The 18,119-nt window shown below is 40.1% G+C and overlaps 3 protein-coding genes across 3 annotated transcripts; 1 reads left to right on the forward strand and 2 right to left on the reverse strand.

Moving 5' to 3' along the window:
• The first annotated feature begins 715 nt into the window (after positions 1 to 715).
• LOC129113906 (trafficking regulator of GLUT4 1-like) lies at positions 716 to 1,537 on the forward strand. Its single transcript, XM_054626389.1, has 3 exons — positions 716 to 1,117; positions 1,316 to 1,442; positions 1,524 to 1,537. The coding sequence occupies exons 1-3, from the start codon at positions 716 to 718 to the stop codon at positions 1,535 to 1,537; spliced, it is 543 nt and encodes a 180-aa protein (XP_054482364.1).
• A 946-nt stretch (positions 1,538 to 2,483) lies between these two features.
• LOC129113213 (Golgi SNAP receptor complex member 1-like) lies at positions 2,484 to 13,523 on the reverse strand. Its single transcript, XM_054625413.1, has 9 exons — positions 13,458 to 13,523; positions 12,241 to 12,361; positions 11,783 to 11,858; positions 11,266 to 11,373; positions 11,064 to 11,155; positions 9,014 to 9,088; positions 3,587 to 3,616; positions 3,252 to 3,334; positions 2,484 to 2,997 (listed from the first exon to the last, which is right to left on the reverse strand). The coding sequence occupies exons 1-9, from the start codon at positions 13,498 to 13,500 to the stop codon at positions 2,873 to 2,875; spliced, it is 753 nt and encodes a 250-aa protein (XP_054481388.1). The 5' UTR covers positions 13,501 to 13,523; the 3' UTR covers positions 2,484 to 2,872.
• A 1,705-nt stretch (positions 13,524 to 15,228) lies between these two features.
• Positions 15,229 to 16,333, reverse strand: LOC129113699 (beta-crystallin A1-like). The gene is made up of 5 exons (XM_054626137.1): positions 16,280 to 16,333; positions 16,034 to 16,152; positions 15,741 to 15,882; positions 15,500 to 15,642; positions 15,229 to 15,376 (listed from the first exon to the last, which is right to left on the reverse strand). Exons 1-5 carry the CDS (start codon positions 16,316 to 16,318, stop codon positions 15,229 to 15,231), a joined length of 591 nt encoding a protein of 196 aa, XP_054482112.1. The 5' UTR covers positions 16,319 to 16,333.
• Between the last annotated feature and the right edge of the window lie 1,786 nt (positions 16,334 to 18,119).

Below are 18,119 nucleotides of genomic sequence, written 5' to 3' on the forward strand. Positions count from 1 at the left end.
GGCTTGCCATCGGTGTGGACTGGATGATGAATGTTAGTTAGAGTCTGATGGTGGCACCTTGCATGGTAGCCTGTCATCAGTGTGTGAATGGGTGAATGATATGTAATATACTACTGATTGTAAGTCGCTTTGGATAAAAGCGTCTGCTAAATGACTGTAATGTAATGTAATGTAATGTTTTGAGAGACTTGACGTCCTCTCCATCTCTCTCTCTCCGTCGCACGGTGCGGTGTCCTCCATGCGGATCCAGTTGATGCCCCCGGTGCGTAAATGGAAAGCTTTTACGCACCGCTCGTGTTCACTTCTAAAGGGGTTTAATTGCCGTTTCTGCATTGTCACACGCCTCTCCTGATACATAAGTAGGCCTCCGACGCCGGGTCTGTGCTGTGGAGATGTAAGGGATGCGGTAATACCTCACTACATAATAGAGGAGGGGTAAAAGGCGAGGAGTGCGTCCGGACGCTCAACGCCAACTAAACGCGAGAGGGACTCAGACATCAATAACATCTCCCTCATCAATAAGAATGTTTGATGGAGTTAGACTACTTAATTAAATAGGTTGCCTTGAAGGTATTGGGCTCTCTGAATTGAATATATTTAATCTAATGACCCCCTATGGAGAACATCTGAAGGACTGCTCTTCAGCATCTCCATCCACAGGGAAGCGGCTCGCTCAGACAGACAGTAGGTCTTGGAGATCTCGTATCTTTCAGTGATGGCTATCAACACGGATGCTGCCTTTGGGAAAAGCGCGCTCGGCGAGAGGGACGTTTCCAATCCCACCGATTTCCAGGACACCGAGAAGCTGCTGAGCGCTGCGACCACCGAGCCCACCGGGCAGAGCAACGTCAAGCCGTCCGACTCCTTCTCCCTCAACATCAGAGGGAGCGTCCGGTCCCTGGATGCGGAACAGAACGGACACAGATCGCCGTTGAAGTCGGGTTCCATCGGGTACCTGTCGACCCCACCCAGATCCCTGTCCCGGCTCAGCCTGGGCCCGCTGCCCTCCCCGGTGCCGCCCGGCTCCGTGCCGCCGAGTTACCTCTGGCTCGCCGTGCTGTCCTGCTTCTGCCCCGCCGTGCCGCTCAACATATGTGCCTTGTGGTATGCGAATGTGGTGAGTGTTACATTAATATACAGCTTTCATTTTGTTCAAAACAATGCAGAGTATTATTATTATTATCTGTCTGTCTGTGCTTTAGATGCTTGAGTTCATTCTAAATGCAGTTGTCAACTTTTCTAACAGGTGTTTTTGCTGCTGTTGCGATTAAATAATTAATTGTTGATCACCTCCTTCCTTTTCCTTTCCCATCAGTCGAGGTCTGTTCTCCATACAGGAGACATTGAAGGAGCAAGGAAGTACGGGCGTCTGTCTATGCTGCTCAGCTGTCTGGCGATGTTGCTGGGTGTGGCTGTCATCATCTTCATAGTGCTTACAATAGGTAGGGAAGAAATACATAAATCAAACCCAGTCAAAGTGTAAAAGGTGTGTATCTGAATGTCTTTTTTTCTCTGCCTCTCAGAGATCCAGAAGTGAAACGTGGGATGGGAAGGAGTGACATTTCACTTCTGAAATTTGCACAGAGGAGAGGTGGAGGAACATCGTTTTGAGGATGAAAATAAGCACAAAAGCTGAAGAGACTCTAGTGTACAACTTATTGCTTTTACTGCTATGGACGAAAGAAAGAAGAAAAAAAAGGAAAGAAGTCGCAGGTGGTTTCTCTTTTTCACAGCAACACTCGTTTTCAATAAGCCCACAAACTCAGGAACAAAGGAAAGAAAAATGAAGGCTGTAGTGTTGGATCATCAGACAGCACATGCTGAGGAAAAAGTGTAACTACTCATAGTCCAAACTATTGGTGCACTGAGGTACAAACCTGTCTGACACACAGACAACTGGATGGCTCTGTCATTTGTAAATTATAAAAAGACATCATTAGATAAATGGATTTCCTAAAGACCAAAAAGAAGATAGAACAATCGATTAAAAACAACAACACATATAGTAAGATTTGTAGGTGATGTGAAGATAAATCCTTAAACCCTCTTGTTGTCAGACAAAAACAAAAGGCATCAGTGCATCTCTAGTCTGTAATGCCGCCACTGCCTGCCCTGTTTCTCTTAAACCTATTGCATCAAAGTACTGACTGACTGTGGGAAGATGTATATACCGATTTCATACACTGTTTACATCAAGTTTAAATCCTCCTGTACGTATATTTGAACGACGCCCTGCTGCAGACGTAGTGTGATACCTTGCTTTGCGTGCTACTATGATAAACTGATTGGACTCTACTGAACTGCCTGGATCTCTAAATCTCATTACGTTTACATTATACTGCAAGATATGAATGGGGTTGTTCTCCCTGTATGCACTGTTCATGGCACTCTGATGTTGGTGTTTATACATTTATACTGTATGACTGGTTTACTGTGCCATAGTTCTTGCATGTCGGAAATAAACTTGAATGAGCATGACAAACTTGACAGTGAGCCCATCACCTTTATTTTATTAGGCGCCGCTGATACTATATAAAGAAGTATGACATCAACATTTAACAAATTTCATAAAGATTTTATAAAGAGTTAACATTACAATAGGATATAACCAGCAATATACAACTCCAAAGATGGACATGTTACATCATTAATCAGAAAATAAATAAACTCTCCAGTCAGTTCAATGGATTTCAATTAAGACTTTTTTAGTGATATATTTTTATTTTCAAAATAAAATTCTTTCTTAACTATTTAAACAGTTTTTTTTAAAGGAGAGTAAATTAGAATATTAACATATTTTTTAAAAACCTTGAGATACAATGAATATATTCTGTTCCTTTTTGAAGAAAGTAATGGTCAGTTGAACTGCGAATCAGTGGAAAGTGTAGAGCAACAGGAGAATGGTGCAGACGCCTATCACCCCGCCTAGAATTAAAGAGTCCCGCCTCTTGCGCAAATTGATTTTCTGGACGAGACTGTTGATGGCGGGGAAACGATCTGAGGGGAGGGGAAGTGGGGTGAAGGAAAATAATTAAGGTCCAAGTCGGCCTTCCCTTCCTTACAGTGAGCAAGAGACAGAAAGCAGCAGGGCAAATACATCGGCTGAGCTCTTAACACAAACAGGAAGAGGAACAAATAAAGCCTAACGGTCAAAGTCTACTGTTGAACCTACTGTCATACCAGCTTAAGAGAAAAAACAACGTAAAGAAGGTGAATATAAGAGAAAAGGAGGACAAATGATTAAAGGATACTGGCCAAAGTTGTGACCCTGGTTTGAATGGACTTCAGCATCCCACGCTGAAATGTGATGTTCTCTTTGGTAGCTATGGCGATACTAGAGGAAGAAGAAACCATTAGAGATTAGTTGGTAGGAAAAGCGGCATGGGGCTGTTTTCACAGCATCACGGTAAGTTTATTGTTTCAGCTGATGAGCCAAAAAGAAGGATAGTATGATGGTGTGTTTTAATAGACCTAAATGTGCTGTGTTTGCTTGTTATAATGTGTGTGTGTGTGATGTGTGTGTATGAGTTGAGTGAGGGAGAGTAAAAGGAGGGAGGAGGAGAGTGAACGGGGTAATAAAGCTTACCTTATTGCGTTGTCGATAAGACTATCTGAGCTGTCGACATGAAATAGGAAAGAAAAAGGAGATAAAAGACAAAAATGTCAGATCAGGACAACTGAAAAACCTTAAATTTATAAAAGCCTTATACAAAAAATGACATAAACTAAAATAATTTCAAGTACCATAATTCACCATTCATCACTTTAAACAAATAATCTTGTGATATAATGTCAAACATACCGTATAAATAATATACAAATATACATGTCCTGGTCTAAGAGTCAAGAAAATATTCAACAGGACACAAGGAAAGCCGGTGCCATCAACCCACACAGCTCTTTGGGTTTATTATCATGAAAGTCAGAATATGATTGGGTAAATCAAACCCTCCTTGTAGGAGAAGCCAGTTAATCCATACAATAAAACTGCTCTGACCACACAAAGATGTATAAATCTCAGGATGGTAACTCGATCCCTGTGTTATTTGTTTTAGGTGCATATAAGCAGAAAGGAGACAGAGATGGACGGCACAGAACATGTAGGAGGTTTACATCAGCGGCCATTAGCTGCTGAGATAAGTGACGGACAGAAATATGAAGTGTTCAGTCCAGAGCTGAGCCGACCATATCGGGTCAGCAGTGTGCATCCTGGCCGACTCCACTGGAGACCAAAAATCAATACAGCGCTTTATACTTCCTCCTCATCTATTCCTCCTCCTCTCCCACTATCTATCTAATGACGTCCTCGGCTTGCTCTCTATATTCTTTACAGGCGAGGCAGCTTCTTGCTTTCGTTAGTGTTCCTTTGTACCTTTCTACCTGTAACTACTTTCCTACTTATAAAACTTCACAAAGTGGTCTGATCACCGGTTTGTATCGGCTTTCTTGACTTGACAGGGACACTGTTGTAACAGTTCAGTTCATTTCATTTGCTTCAGATGTCTACATGTCTGGGTGTGACAGTCGGCTGAATTGAGAGCAAATCCACACCTGTAGTTGACTACAAAGCTCTACAAGTGAGTACATTTAAACTGTACTAAATGAGCATTGTGATGACTAAACATAACAAAGCCCATATCACAGAAAAATGTCTGTCTAAATGATAGTTTTCATCCACTGCAGATTCTCTTTTAATTAACATCGACCCTTCACAAAAATAAACAGCAACATTATGCAAGCATTGTTCTTGTTATGTTTGTGTATACATTAAATAACAAAAAACACTTTGAAAAACAGTAAGAGAGGCAGAAACACAACTGCCAGACTTCTGTGCAGCTTGCTTTGAAAACCGGACCAGATGCAGGCTGGACTTGGAGCAACATGATGGCTAAAAGCAGAGTGACACTGAAAGTTTTGAATGTTTTTGCTCTGACAATAATTATATTTGGTGGCAGGCAGAAAATGTGTGTTTTAAGACACTTTGTGCCACAGACGGATCCTTTTAAAGGGAACTTCTTCTGGTTTGTTGCGGTTGAGAGGCTGAACAACAGTCAGTTACGTCATAGAGCTAATGGTTCACTGTGGACTGTCTGTCTCTACACTAAAACCACACATGTAATTGTACTCATGAATTTCTGAATTTTAAAAAGAAATGGTGTATCCGACCACCAGCAACAGAAAATAGCATTAAGAGAACATGATTACAATGAATTACTATTCCCAGCGCAATGCTACTGACAAAAGTATCAAATATCCACAACGATCAAACGTTCAAAAATTCCTTCTCTAGCAGGGCCATGCAGAGGTGGTTCTACTATTGAAAATACGTTGATGCAACTCTGTCAAACAAAATCTCTCCCCCTTTTTTGATTGTGTGTAAATGAGGTCATAATCTGGATCAATAAATTCTCTTGTGAAAAACCGACCAGAATCCCACCTGTTTATGTCCTCTGACAAAGCACAGCACCGTTTCTTCAAATATCTACCATCTCAGACTAAATATGACTGTCTCCAACTCAGCTTCCTGTCTGAGTCATCTGCCCCGTCTTAATTGAGTTTGTTTACATTCATATGTTACACAATAGGCTGATGCTGTGATAATGCAGAACAGTCCAACATAAAACACATTACAGCCAGACAGTAACAAGAGTGTCACAGCTGCAAAGTGATGCCTTGGGATTAAACAACGCAATTTTCTTAATCTTTTTAGGCTCATCAGTCTACATTTCAGACTATATTTCACACTGCCAACAACAGAAACTGAAATTTCAATCAGTTGCAATGGCGGGAAGACAGGCGCTGAGAATGAGTGCAATGTTAAAGGTAAGTCAAACTCAGCATCTTTATCCGAGTGTCTAAAATGTGACTTTCAGTGGGATTATCTGGAGAGTTTTATAAAATCGTCCTCTCTGATGTCTCCTTCTCTACAGGACATATTGGAGGAAATGGCATCAGCAACATTCATGGTTCTGGAACAAACTGAGGAAGAAACAACTACACTGTGACAGGTGGGTTATCTTTCTTACATGGCTGGGCAAAGTGGTCGGTATGTTTTTGATGAATTATTCATGGTCAGAGATCATTACTGGACATATCCATGTGAGCATGATTAACCGTCTCTATCGCTCACATTCCTGGTATTTCAATAGGAGGAATCGTAGCCAAGTCTGATATTATCGGTAATACGGTACTAATAATGTTACAGTTGGTAAGAACTCAATTGGTTCAGGGAACTGCAAAGCTTTATTTGTCACATAGACAGTATTGAATATGTACATGTGCTAATATTATTTTTTTGAATTCATAAATTGTTTATAATCCATGTTCTTTATTCTATCTTGTTCTCCCTTCATTCTTCAGCGCTTTTTTTCTCTCTTTGGAAATTGCTCTCCGACAGATCATGAACCCTTCAGATAGAAACTATTTCTTATAATGGAAATCTTATAAAAAAGGTTGCCAAATGATAAATTCCCACTTTAATATCAGATTTTATATGCAACAGCTTTAATATTAAAGAAAAAATAAAATTAAAATAAAGTTGATGCCATGTTAAACTATCATTGCTTCGTTTTTGTTTTTTAATTGTTTGATCAAAGAAACACAAACCCTTTCTCTTCATTACCAGCTGAGCACTAGGAGCAGGGGGAACTATTAGAAGCCTGATTGATCAAAACATCAGACAACTAATCAAGATCTGAAAATTCTGTTTAATGAGAATGTAAGGCAACTACAGTTCTACTGGCCTCAGCCAACCATCTAAACGTAGCAGTGAGGATCCTGTGATCGACTTTTTCAATGGCTGAAATACAATCCAATAAAAAACAAAAATGAGATTTTCATGGAGATAGCTTGAACAAGCATGTCATTTGACACTCCATCTGTTAGAATCAACACATTAAAATGTCTTGGCATGAAATAGTTTACAGTCCATTGATTGTTGTCAGGGAGATTAACAGCTGACGTGATTTTGTTCAATTCATCATTCTTTGTATTTCAACTGGAGGAAAATCAGTTAAAGTAGATGTTGGCAGCAAAAATAACGATGCTGGAACCAACATGGGAGATATTAGTTCAGGGAACAACTGCAATGTAATGGGTGAGTTATCTGTCTCACATTGCTCAGAGTATAATGGGCAGGGAGTCATATTAAAAAAAAAATTCTAAATACAAGTGGCTGAGGTGGTGGAGGCATTTTGCTTCAGGTACAAGTGCAACAATGATCAAAGAACCAGGAAGGCCTGACAGGCCAATATTTCTGTTTAAACTACAGTACCAGTCAAAAGTTTGGACACACCTTCTCATTCAATGGTTTTTCTTTATTTTTATTTTTTTCTACATTGTAGATTAATATTGAAGACATCCAAACTATGAAGGAACACATATGGAATTATGTGGTAAACAAACAAATGCTCAACAAACCAGAATATGTTTTATATTTTAGATTCTTCAAAGTAGTTGAATGAGAAGGTGTGTCCAAACTTTTGACTGGTACTGTATATATTGGCCCGGCCAATATTTTCTATCAGACTATTCTGTTCTGTTTATTATTCATTGTATAAACAGGAGTCAAAATAGGTAACAGCAACATAGGTAACAGCAACATAGGTAACATGAAAGCTGGATCCAACTCAACATTGAGTGCAGCTGTGGTGTAGTGGAGAGCAAGGTAGTTCTCCAATCAGAGGGTCGGTGGTTCGATACCCGGCTTCGGCAGTCGATGTGTCCTTGGGCAAGACACTTAACCCCAAGTTGCTCCCGAAGTCTTGCCATCGGTGTGGACTGGATGATGAATGTTAGTTAGAGTCTGATGGTGGCACCTTGCATGGTAGCCTGTCATCAGTGTGTGAATGGGTGAATGATATGTAATATAATAATTGTGAGTCGCTTTGGATAAAAGCGTCTGCTAAATGACTGTAATGTAATGTAATGTAATGTAATGTAACATTGGTGTAGGAAACAACCGCAGTGTGAGTCATGGGGAGGTGCTTGTAGCGGACAGTTCCATGATATCTGATCCATGTATGAGACTAGAATATGTTCATTGCAGTTTAAAGCTTAACCGTTTATGTGATTTTATTCCATTTATTATTTTTCGTAAACTGACAGGAGGAAAAGAAGTTGAAATGAATGTTGGCAACGCAACCAACACAGAGATTGGGGTTCTAGCAGGAGGCTTTGGTGCCGGGAACATTGTTAACATCAACTAATGTAAATAAAGTTTGTCACAAAGATATAGTTTGGATGTTAAAGTACATGTTTGATGTTTGTGGGTGTGCTTGTAAAAGCATAATTTTTTAACTGTGTTTCTCCATCTCTCAGGAAATCCAAGTCCAAAAGACCAAAGACCACCAACAAACAAAACAACATCCAAATGAAAACCAGATGTAGAAAAAGACGTTTCTGCAGCATTCTTTATAAATGTCTCTGTTGTTTGCCTTCAGTTGTCTCACAATAAACTGTGTTGGGGTTAACCATCTTTTTAAACTATTTTGGTCATTTTAATATTTTTTAAGTATAATAATTGTAACAACGGTAAATACAGCTGTAAAAAATTTAGGGACTGTATACATTAATTAAGAACATCTCTGGTATTGCTTGGATTGCCACTGTATTTACACCACATTTAATTATTATTATTATAAACTGGGTATAGAGTTGAATAGGAAACATATTTATGAAAGTGAGTATATATGATGCATGTATGCACAAGATATCAGTTTCATTGATTGCATAACAGGCCAAAGTATTTACAGTTAAACTGCCACAGTCAACTGTGCTGATTGTGACGGTTTCACTATAAGTGATTAAGTCACCATCATTTCCCCCATTGTTTATCTTCCTCTTATTTAATGCAGTCATGACAAAGTGCTTGAGAAGGCTACACTGGTTAGAATTGGCAGACAGTACATGGTGTGCACTAAATATTAAATAAGTGGGGGATTTCAGCTGTAGCCCTCGGCCTTCTGTTCAAGTGTTTCTAAATGACATGTTGTTTTTTTAAGAAATCTCTTACTTTCTGAGATGTTCATGTTCCTTCAGGATGAGCTCAGTCCTTCTGTTATTCACTCCTACGCTGCTCTTGTAGGACCTGTGTAAGACAACAGAAGCGAGAGAAACATTAAATGATGAGGAATTGGATTGACAAATAGTAATAGGATGCAGCAAATTAAGCACTTTTTTGGGTCAATATTTGCCTTTATTTGACAGGGACAGTAGAGATCCAGACAAGAAATGAGGGGTGAGAGAGAGAGGGTTACGACATGCAACAAAGGTCCCGGCTAGATCTGAACCGGGTACACGTCATTTGCACAAAGCCACCAGACGCCCTCATAAAGGAAAATGTATATCACATGATTAATAATCTACAGCCAAACTAGTGGGTCTGACAATGTTAACATGCAGATGTGAAGCAGGTATGTTTACCATGTTCACCATTAGATTAGCACGCTAACATGTGCTACTTAGCATTAACCACAAAGTACAACAGAGGCTGAAGGGATTGTCATTTGTTTTGCATGTATTTGGTCAACAAAGTATGAGACAAACTGAAAGTTAGAGCAAACAATAGTGTTAGAAGAAAATGTAAGGAATCACCAACAACAACAATTCATCTCGAGGGAAATGCGAATGTGTCAAGTAACAATTTTGGCCTAATTTATTTGTATGGGCGAAATCTGGTTCTGTTTGGCTGTGCTTCATAAAAACCTAAAGTGACACATTACCCTTTAAGCAGCTTTGCAATTGGGGAACAGAAGAAAATCTGCACCAAAAACAAGTTCTTCCCCGGTCTTTAGTCTGAAAGGGTATTTCACTCCCTCCTATTAACTGATGCCTCGCTGCTGATTATGTACTTCCTGCGCTAAGGCTTTTAAGTGATCAGCTCTGCTTAACCCACAACTCTATCCTCCATCTCTTATTTACACCATCCCCTCCCTATTTGGGCTGATCATCAATTCATCATCCATTATCTTTTCTGGTCCCCCCCCAACCCCACCCCTCCCTTCACTGTTCCTCCATACCTCTCACCTCTAGGATAATAATTAAAATAGATTGTGATCAGTCAACATCAGTTCAGAACATGTCTCTCTCTCTCTCTCTCTCTCTCTCTCTCTCTCTCTCTCTCTCTCTCTCTCTCTCTCTCTCTCTCTCTCTCTCTCTCTCTCTCTCTCTCTCTCTCTCTCTCTCTCTCTCTCTCTCTCTCTCTCTCTGTCTGACAGTCTTGCTCTCCCTCTCCTCCCATGATGGAGCATTCTCTGTCTCTGTCAGGACAGATGTTACCACTCTCCCTCAGTTTGGGTTGAATGAAAGCCTTGTGGTTTGATTTACTGTAGAAGGCACTTAGGAAACAAATCCCCAGAGAAAGAGAGAGATACATGAGCAGATAGAGAGATACAGGAGATACAGACAAAGGGAGAGAGAGAGAGAGAGAGAGAGAGAGAGAGAGACAGGGAGAGGGAGTGAGATCTGCTAATAAGAGGCACCTCCTTTCATTAGCCGATGAAACATGATAAAAGGATGGAGACTATCAAAGGGTGGAGGTATTCAGCAACAAACTGGACATTTCTGCCTCCTCCTGGTTAAAGATAACATAGCAAAAATCCACAGTGGAGGAGAGGAAGGGAAGGAAGAGAAAGATGAAAGGAGGAAAGAAGGAAAGAAGGAAAAGATGGGAAGGAGAGATGAAAATGTAAAACGAAGTTAAAAAAAAACAGGTTGGACTGAGGATGTAAAGATTGACTGTGTCAACATAAAGCAGTCTTAAGAGAGTACTCCATCCAGTGATTTAGTATTGTACATCCATAAAGTTGGGGGACTTACGAGTTAATTGCATTTAACTTTATAATCGTGGAACTGTTGCATTTTTTGCAAAAGTAGATACATTTGACCGGATCTAAATATCACTGAATATCACTTATTTCTGCTGGGAGTTGCATCCTTATTACTCACTTTGAGAATCACAGTTTACATTCAGTTTACAGGAGAGTGACATTCTCTGATAAAAAGGCAGAGTCCCAAAAGTACAGGTAATAATGTTAATAAGAAATCAGTATTAAGGTGCTTACTCAATGTCTCTGTGAACAGAGCCTAGTAGATCCTCTCGCTCTCGCAGGCTGAAGAAGTTGCTTTTGGTTTTGTGGAACTCAAGAGTATAGTCCTATGGGAGAAACAAAAGCCCAAAAAAGGCAAAATATATTAGAATTTCACCAATGTTTTTTCTTGAAAATATAGAAATAATTTAAAACTAATTGAAGTAATTGTATTTACCTGTAAGATGTCTCTGTGTCTCTGTAAGGTGTGCATCAATGCTGCGTTATGTGATGTAGCCCCCGGAGTGTGCGTGTATTCTGCCATCCTGTCATTGACTGCGGTAAGCTGCAAAAAACAAGATTCAATTGCAAACAAGAAGTCATAAAAACAATGATTTTTGGTGGGAAAGTGATCTTAAAACCACTGAGTTAAATCAGATCAAAGACAGTTAAATTAATTTCAAAGTAAACATGAATGTATTATAATAAGCATAAACCTAATTCTAATCTAGTTTGTACAACCTGTAACATAAACTGTTGTTCTTATAGCATATTAAAACAAAGGATAGAACAATCAGCTTTGGTTGGCTGTTCACTTTTTTTCCTATTGAAGAACATCTATTATAAACAAATTTGGCATCACATCAATTCCATCCCCTGGGCTTGAGGCCCCAGCAGCTGTCTGTGAAGAGGACCATAAAACCCCTTCAACTATGACTGCGATAGTGACCATATACGTGTGATATTTGACTTACATTGGCCAATAGCTGCTCCAGCTCAGTAGTCATGGCAACGAGCATGTTGTCATGAGATGAGCCGACAGAATCAGACCTGGTTTAAGAATGAAAGGGAAAGGAAGCTAAAGTTCAACTTCAAGCTCAATTTATTTTGTCATTCAAAATATAAAAAAAAAAAACAGTTGTACAGTGTACGGACTAGAGCAGCACAATTAAACAGGGAAAATGAAATTCATATAATGGAAGAGGATTGTGTGTTGGATCAATTACTTGCCAACAAATGAAATTGCTAATAGTTAAACACACTAAACAACATATTACTTAAACATTGTGTAACATCAGTTATTCTGCAGAAATGTAAAAACAATGCTTTCTTAAATACAAAACCATGTGTTTGTTAGTCGAAATTAGGTTCCAAATCTATATCCAAGGTCAGCAGAAGTAAGAGTTGTTAAAATAAAGAGCGGCCAGCTGACCTGCTGTCTCTTGTCCGCTGGTCCCGGCTGCTGCTGCTGCTGTAGCTGGTGCAGAGTTTACTGAAGGAGACCAGCTTGAGGTCCAGCTCATTTTCCAGCTGTCTGGCCTGTTTACGCAAATCTGAGTGAAGTGACAGAGAAACACTCAAGATGAACATTTAAACATGGAAGCAGACAGACTGAAGTGTAAAAAAAAAAAAAAAAAAAAAAAGGAGTAAAACAATAAGGCCACGAGAAGACAAAACAGAAGGAAATAAATAATCAATCCACACAGCAGACTTGGCCACATGGCTTGACGTTGGTACTGTTGGCATTTGGTTTGCAGTGGCGTGAGGCACACATACACTCTCTCACACTCACACACACACACACACACACACATACATACACACTCTCTCTCTCACACACTCATCTATCTATCTATCTATCTATCTATCTATCTATCTATCACACACACACACTCTCTCTCTCTCACACACACACACACACACACTCACACACACACACACACACACACACACTCTCTCTCACACACTCTCTCTCTCTCTCTCTCTCTACTATCTACTCTATCTCACTCTCTCTCTCTCTCTCTCTCTCTCTCTCTCACACACACACACACACACACACACACACACACATACATACATACACTCTCACTCACTCACACACTCACACACAGGATTGAATTAGTCCCCCAATCAGAACATGGCAGCAGTGGTGACCAGTGGTTTGTTTATGAGTTAATTGATGTAATAATCAAAAATGAATGACATGTCTGCTGGGTTAAGGATTAAGAGGTAATACCAAAAACAAAGACTTTAAAGTTCATATTTTATACTGGTAACACTGCTGGATTTTTTGTTTGTATAAAACTTTTCCACCTGAACAGGTAGCAGAGGGTCAAACTATTAACTCAAGTTTAAGAAACTTCGGTTCAATTGAACTCCGGTAAAAGGAGTATCTACACGTAGGAGGGCAGTATAATCATCAGGATTGACAGAGGCTAATAATAATAATAACTTTTTTTAAGTTCGACGGCAAAATGGCTACCATGTTAGCTTATCATCAGCTACATATATATTTATATCAGCACGGACATAGAGACGGTTACCGTAACCTCACGTTACACTGTAAATGCTTTAAGTCCACTTCGGTGAAGAACAATACAAGAGAAACATACGGACAGCTCGAAACTAGACACTGAAACAATCACTTACCTTCCCAATAGTTGCTGCTGGATGCCATGTTTGTTGTTGACATGTCATCATCAGCCGTGAAGAAGAAACAACTGTCGCAAATTTACATTTGAGCCAGGAGCCCAACAAGTCCCATGGATGCGAAAAGAGAACGGCGCCCCCTGGTGGTTTCTGTCCGCAAGCGTGCAACTCAAGGAACCAAATCAATGACTCCCATCGAGCATGCCCACTCATTATCACCCAGAGTTAACATGTGAAACACGATAGCAGAGGACTAATAGGCTCATTGCTTAATGATTTAAACACACTCATCGCTAGACAAACGGATGGGAATTGTTTTCCCTGAGGTAGCTCCATGATAGTGAGTGTTCCTTTATATTAATAGCTGAAATACCTAGATAAAACACCCAATTACAAATTTCACAGTTGTGAGAGAAAAGAAGTATTATCAGTTTAATCTACAAGGAATATGTATGTATGTAAAGGTCATGTACAGTGCAAGAACTCTAACCAAAGAGGCTATTTTTCTGGATCTTATCCATCAATAGTTGGGATGTGGGATCTGAGACTGGTATACATTTCCCAAATTATTTACAGACGTGGTTCACAACAGGACTCATTTCAATTTATCTTAGTTTTTGTGAAGCCTATTCGTCAATCTTGATTTGTTTCCCTTAAGTAGTTTAAGGGGCGTCTTTCTGACTTTTGAGTTGATTTAGTATTCAGTACACAAACAGTTTAACAAAGCAGGTCAAACCTACGCAAATGCATTTTGTGTGGTGATTTAGAGCCTTGGTGTCAGGTTTTCCCCTTTCTCCTTAATTAACTTTAAGATGGTTAAATCATCTAATTTCAAATTGTTTGACATCTAACATATTTTGTATATTGTATATTCCAGCTCTTTCCTGAAGCATAATGATTTTTTTCTATAATAGTCAATCCAATGATGCCGGTTTTTTTTTATGGCTGTACCATTTAATCCAATAGGGATATTGCAGATCTCTTGTGCACAATTTTAGACTAATTTACCCCAACATCTGCCTGTCATATTTGATACATTTGGAAACATTTTGACCTCAACTAATTCAAATTAAATTCTGTAGATTTGGACAACCCCATGACAGGTCTGTGGGGTTCAAAGAGATTAAATCTCAACCTTGACTTTTTGTCCATGGGATTCACCTTGTTAATTCATGTTTCATGGGTTGATTATTCTAATTTGAGCTTTGCTGCCTAGCATGGTGTCAAAGTAAGAGTATAGGAAGACAAGACTCAGATGTGATTCAGGCACATGTCACTCGTATTGTCAATCTCTCTGTTTCTTTGCTCGTTCTCTTTATTCATCATCACAGGTAGTCATGGAAATCACAGTATTAGCAAAACTGGTGATGGTGTTGATGTAGAAGACAATGACGATGATGACGATGATGATGCCATCAATGGTGGAGATGAAAAAGAGCAAATACTTTGAGGTGTTTTCACCGTTCTGCAACCAAACCCCAGCAGATGAGGCCTCTCTTTCACATTGATTCAGCTTTTTCTCTCATTTCTGTCATTCCTTTTTTCTGTCTTTCGTGCATCGTTCCTTTCTTTTGGGATGTTTCATTAAAAAATGCAAAAGTGCTGTGAACAACTGACACCAGTAAGCACCTGAAGTCCAGCCCAGGATCCTGCTTTGATTGGCCGGACAGGGAGATGGAGGTTTGGGGCGAGAGGAAGAAGAGACGGAGGAAATGAAGTGCAGGAGGAGGGAGAGGAGGAAATAAGAAAGTATGGTGGGAGAGTTCCCCTCTTAGTGCTGGATCCTCCTGATGGACTGAATCTGGGGAGTCTGGGAGTGGGAGCCAAACTCACGGTAACACTTGAACTCTCCTCCGCGACAGTCACACTCCATGATGTACTGGTAGCCACGGTAGCCGGGGTACTGGTAGCACACAAAGCTGCAGAAATAAACAAGAACACACTCAAATAATCATAGTTAAAATAGGTATGTATGTAGTTGAAGGCGCTCAAAGCAGATGTGTGTGAAGCTTTTACATCAAACATTGTGACGATGGACTTACGCTCCGCTCTGAATCTGCATGGATCCAACCTCGTTGTTCATCCAGCCCATGGCCTGCAGAGAGGGGTAGTCATCGCACAGCTCGAACTGACGACCTGTCATGTTCTCCATCTCAAAGATGGTCATCTTGGAATCCTTGTGGTTCTGTACAAATAAGGAGAAAGGAGGTTTAGCACAACTTGAAATGAGTTTTAGCCTAAAGTGAACTAAGGGCTGTCAACTGGGCTGTATATTAAACCTACAGCACAGCAGATGGGCCTGAAGGAGATCATCCTCTCGATGCGGTAAGAGTTGCTGCCACTGTAGGCCTCAAAGCGAGGGTAGTCTCCCTTCTCCAGGACAAACTGCTGGCCGCAGAAGCTAGAGTGCTCATAGCCCACCCAGCTGCATGCAGAGAGTCAAAATAATAAAGTCAGAAACCAAGGAAATATAAAATAAACACCCTTTCAGAATCTTAAAAAAATGGCTTAATTTTGTGTTTTGAATCAGCTCTAGCTTTTTAAAAAGGGGGGGTAAATGTCCCCTGGGTACGTACGCGCCACACTCAATCTTCAGGGAGCGGATGTTCTCCATCCCGCACTCCATGATGTTCTGGCAGCTGGCGGTGAACTCCATACGCCTGCCCTGGAAGTACTCCTGATCGTACACGGTGATCTGTAAAACACAAGAGACAACGAAAACGGGTGAATGAAGGTGGGTCTAACAAATTAACACCAACAAATACTTGGAACGCCTGTGCTCATGGGTAATGCAGTGTTAAACGTGTACACCAAATGCTTACCTTCCAAGGGCCCATGGGCATGGGATTTGTCTGAGCCATTTTGTCTTGTTTTTTTTCAGTAGTACCTGTGGGAAAATACACAGACGGTCAGGCCCGCCGATGGAAGAAAATGTTTAAAAAACAAACCTGTATAATAAATAACCATCTATTGTTTATTCTGTCTTCTGCTTGTATCTCTCTGTTTGCCATCTCGCACAATTAATTCCCAGGTTTCTCACATGAGTCTATAGTCGAAGCCTATAACATCAAGCCTCCTATTTCCTTTCCTCGATTTGTTTCAAAAATGATTCCCTTATTATTATTTGCAGTAAAGGTGATAAAAAAATCCACTCTGTCATCCTACAACCAATTTAGACTCCCCATTATTATTAGTTGACAGAGTGCATTAGAGACCCTTCCTACATCCTGTCCATAGATTGGGAAACTGTATTGTACTGTTAACTGGTTTGACCTACCTAAACTGGTGAACTGTGTGTCGCGGGGTTCCACTGAATGGTCTGCAGAGACAGTGTGTGGGGATATTTATACACCCATGGGTGACAGGGGCTGGGGAGGGGGGAGGCACGCCTGGACTCATGTCAGCACTTTGCTTTGGACGCAATTGTTTCTTTGTGTGAGCCACAGAGGCGTTAACATACAGACACACAGGGATTCATGCGAACACAAAGAGGGCACACGTACATACTGCTACGTGGTAAATATATATGTTTGGGCAAAAAAACTGGTAGTTTTCTCCACCAGAATGTAGATATAGATGTGATTTGATTTATTTTCCGTAAACATTTACACTCAGAGTATGTCTTTAAGGAATATTGTGATTTATCAAATCATCGTCATATTAATGTTAGTCGAGAGAGGTCAATTCTTCAAAAGCAACTTTTCAGGCAAACTTGGAAATAATTGCACGACATTTATTGCAAAAACTCCAAATTAAAGCATATATTCTTAATAATCAATCAATTATAAGTAAGTAAAAGTCAAATCTTCTTTAAATTATTAGATTACTACATGGATTCAACCAATCCCACGCTTGATACTATCAGGAATTAAGGAAAACATTTTTTTTTTTTTATTCTGGCTATTTTGTTTTTGTATCTGATTTTTATTGTATGACACAAGTGAGTTTATCTCAGCACCCACAACTCTGACTGACTTACAGTGTCCCTACTCATTAATTTATGTGCAGTGTATCATCAATTTGTTTGTCAAGACTCAGATCAATTGTTTGTCTCCACCCTGTGTTGAGTCATTTGAAAATGCTTTTCAACAGTAATGGTAATCTAATTTCCTGAAATGTGAATATCGAGTTTCACGACTGCTGGAAGAAAGGATCAATGACATTAACGCAGGATTTGAAACAGGAAGATGGTGGCAGTGTTAGGAATCTAATCAGGCGCTTTTATGGATAATAACAAAGCAATACATGTTGGAGGGAAAGAGGGACAAGTTTGTTGGCAACAGAGTCAGAGCTCAGTAGAGTTTGAACTAAAATGGCAGGAGTCCATCATCAGAGTCTGACGGGTGTTCAGAGTATTAATCTTTTAATAAAAACACTCAGTCCCAACTGACTGAAAACTCTCCCAGTGGACAGCAGCAGATGACATGGTGCTGCTGTTTGTCCTGTTCTCACGTTTCGGTTAAATGTGAGTTTTGAATGAAGGTACCTGTTGCTATTTTTGGAAAACCTGCCCAAGTGAATAAATCAACAAGGATGGTTAGCAGGGGAAAACGGCACCGACTGAAAGGTCTCATTGGCGGGAGTGGCAGCTCTTTGGCATCGACTGCTGAGCTGTAATTGGAAGTAGCTCTTTCACGTAGCAGTGTGCATAGATTATTATTA

This window comes from Anoplopoma fimbria, chromosome 24, assembly GCF_027596085.1.
Source record: "Anoplopoma fimbria isolate UVic2021 breed Golden Eagle Sablefish chromosome 24, Afim_UVic_2022, whole genome shotgun sequence".
Lineage (NCBI taxonomy): Eukaryota > Metazoa > Chordata > Actinopteri > Perciformes > Anoplopomatidae > Anoplopoma > Anoplopoma fimbria.

Bases quoted from the DNA above. Each gene is read 5' to 3' on its own strand.
- LOC129113906 (XM_054626389.1), top strand. From the start codon at position 716: ATGGCTATCAACACGGATGCTGCCTTTGGGAAAAGCGCGCTCGGCGAG. The intron at 1,118-1,315 runs GTGAGTGTTACA...CTTTCCCATCAG, and splicing joins CCTTGTGGTATGCGAATGTG to TCGAGGTCTGTTCTCCATAC.
- LOC129113213 (XM_054625413.1), bottom strand. From the start codon at position 13,500: ATGTCAACAACAAACATGGCATCCAGCAGCAACTATTGGGAAG. The intron at 12,362-13,457 runs GTAAGTGATTGT...CACTTCACTCAG, and splicing joins CAGCAGCAACTATTGGGAAG to ATTTGCGTAAACAGGCCAGA. The intron at 2,998-3,251 runs GTATCCTTTAAT...CCCTCCCCTCAG, and splicing joins CAGGGTCACAACTTTGGCCA to ATCGTTTCCCCGCCATCAAC.
- LOC129113699 (XM_054626137.1), bottom strand. From the start codon at position 16,318: ATGGCTCAGACAAATCCCATGCCCATGGGCCCTTGGAAG. The intron at 15,883-16,033 runs GTACGTACCCAG...CTCTGCATGCAG, and splicing joins CTGAAGATTGAGTGTGGCGC to CTGGGTGGGCTATGAGCACT. The intron at 15,377-15,499 runs GTAAGTCCATCG...TTATTTCTGCAG, and splicing joins ATGCAGATTCAGAGCGGAGC to CTTTGTGTGCTACCAGTACC.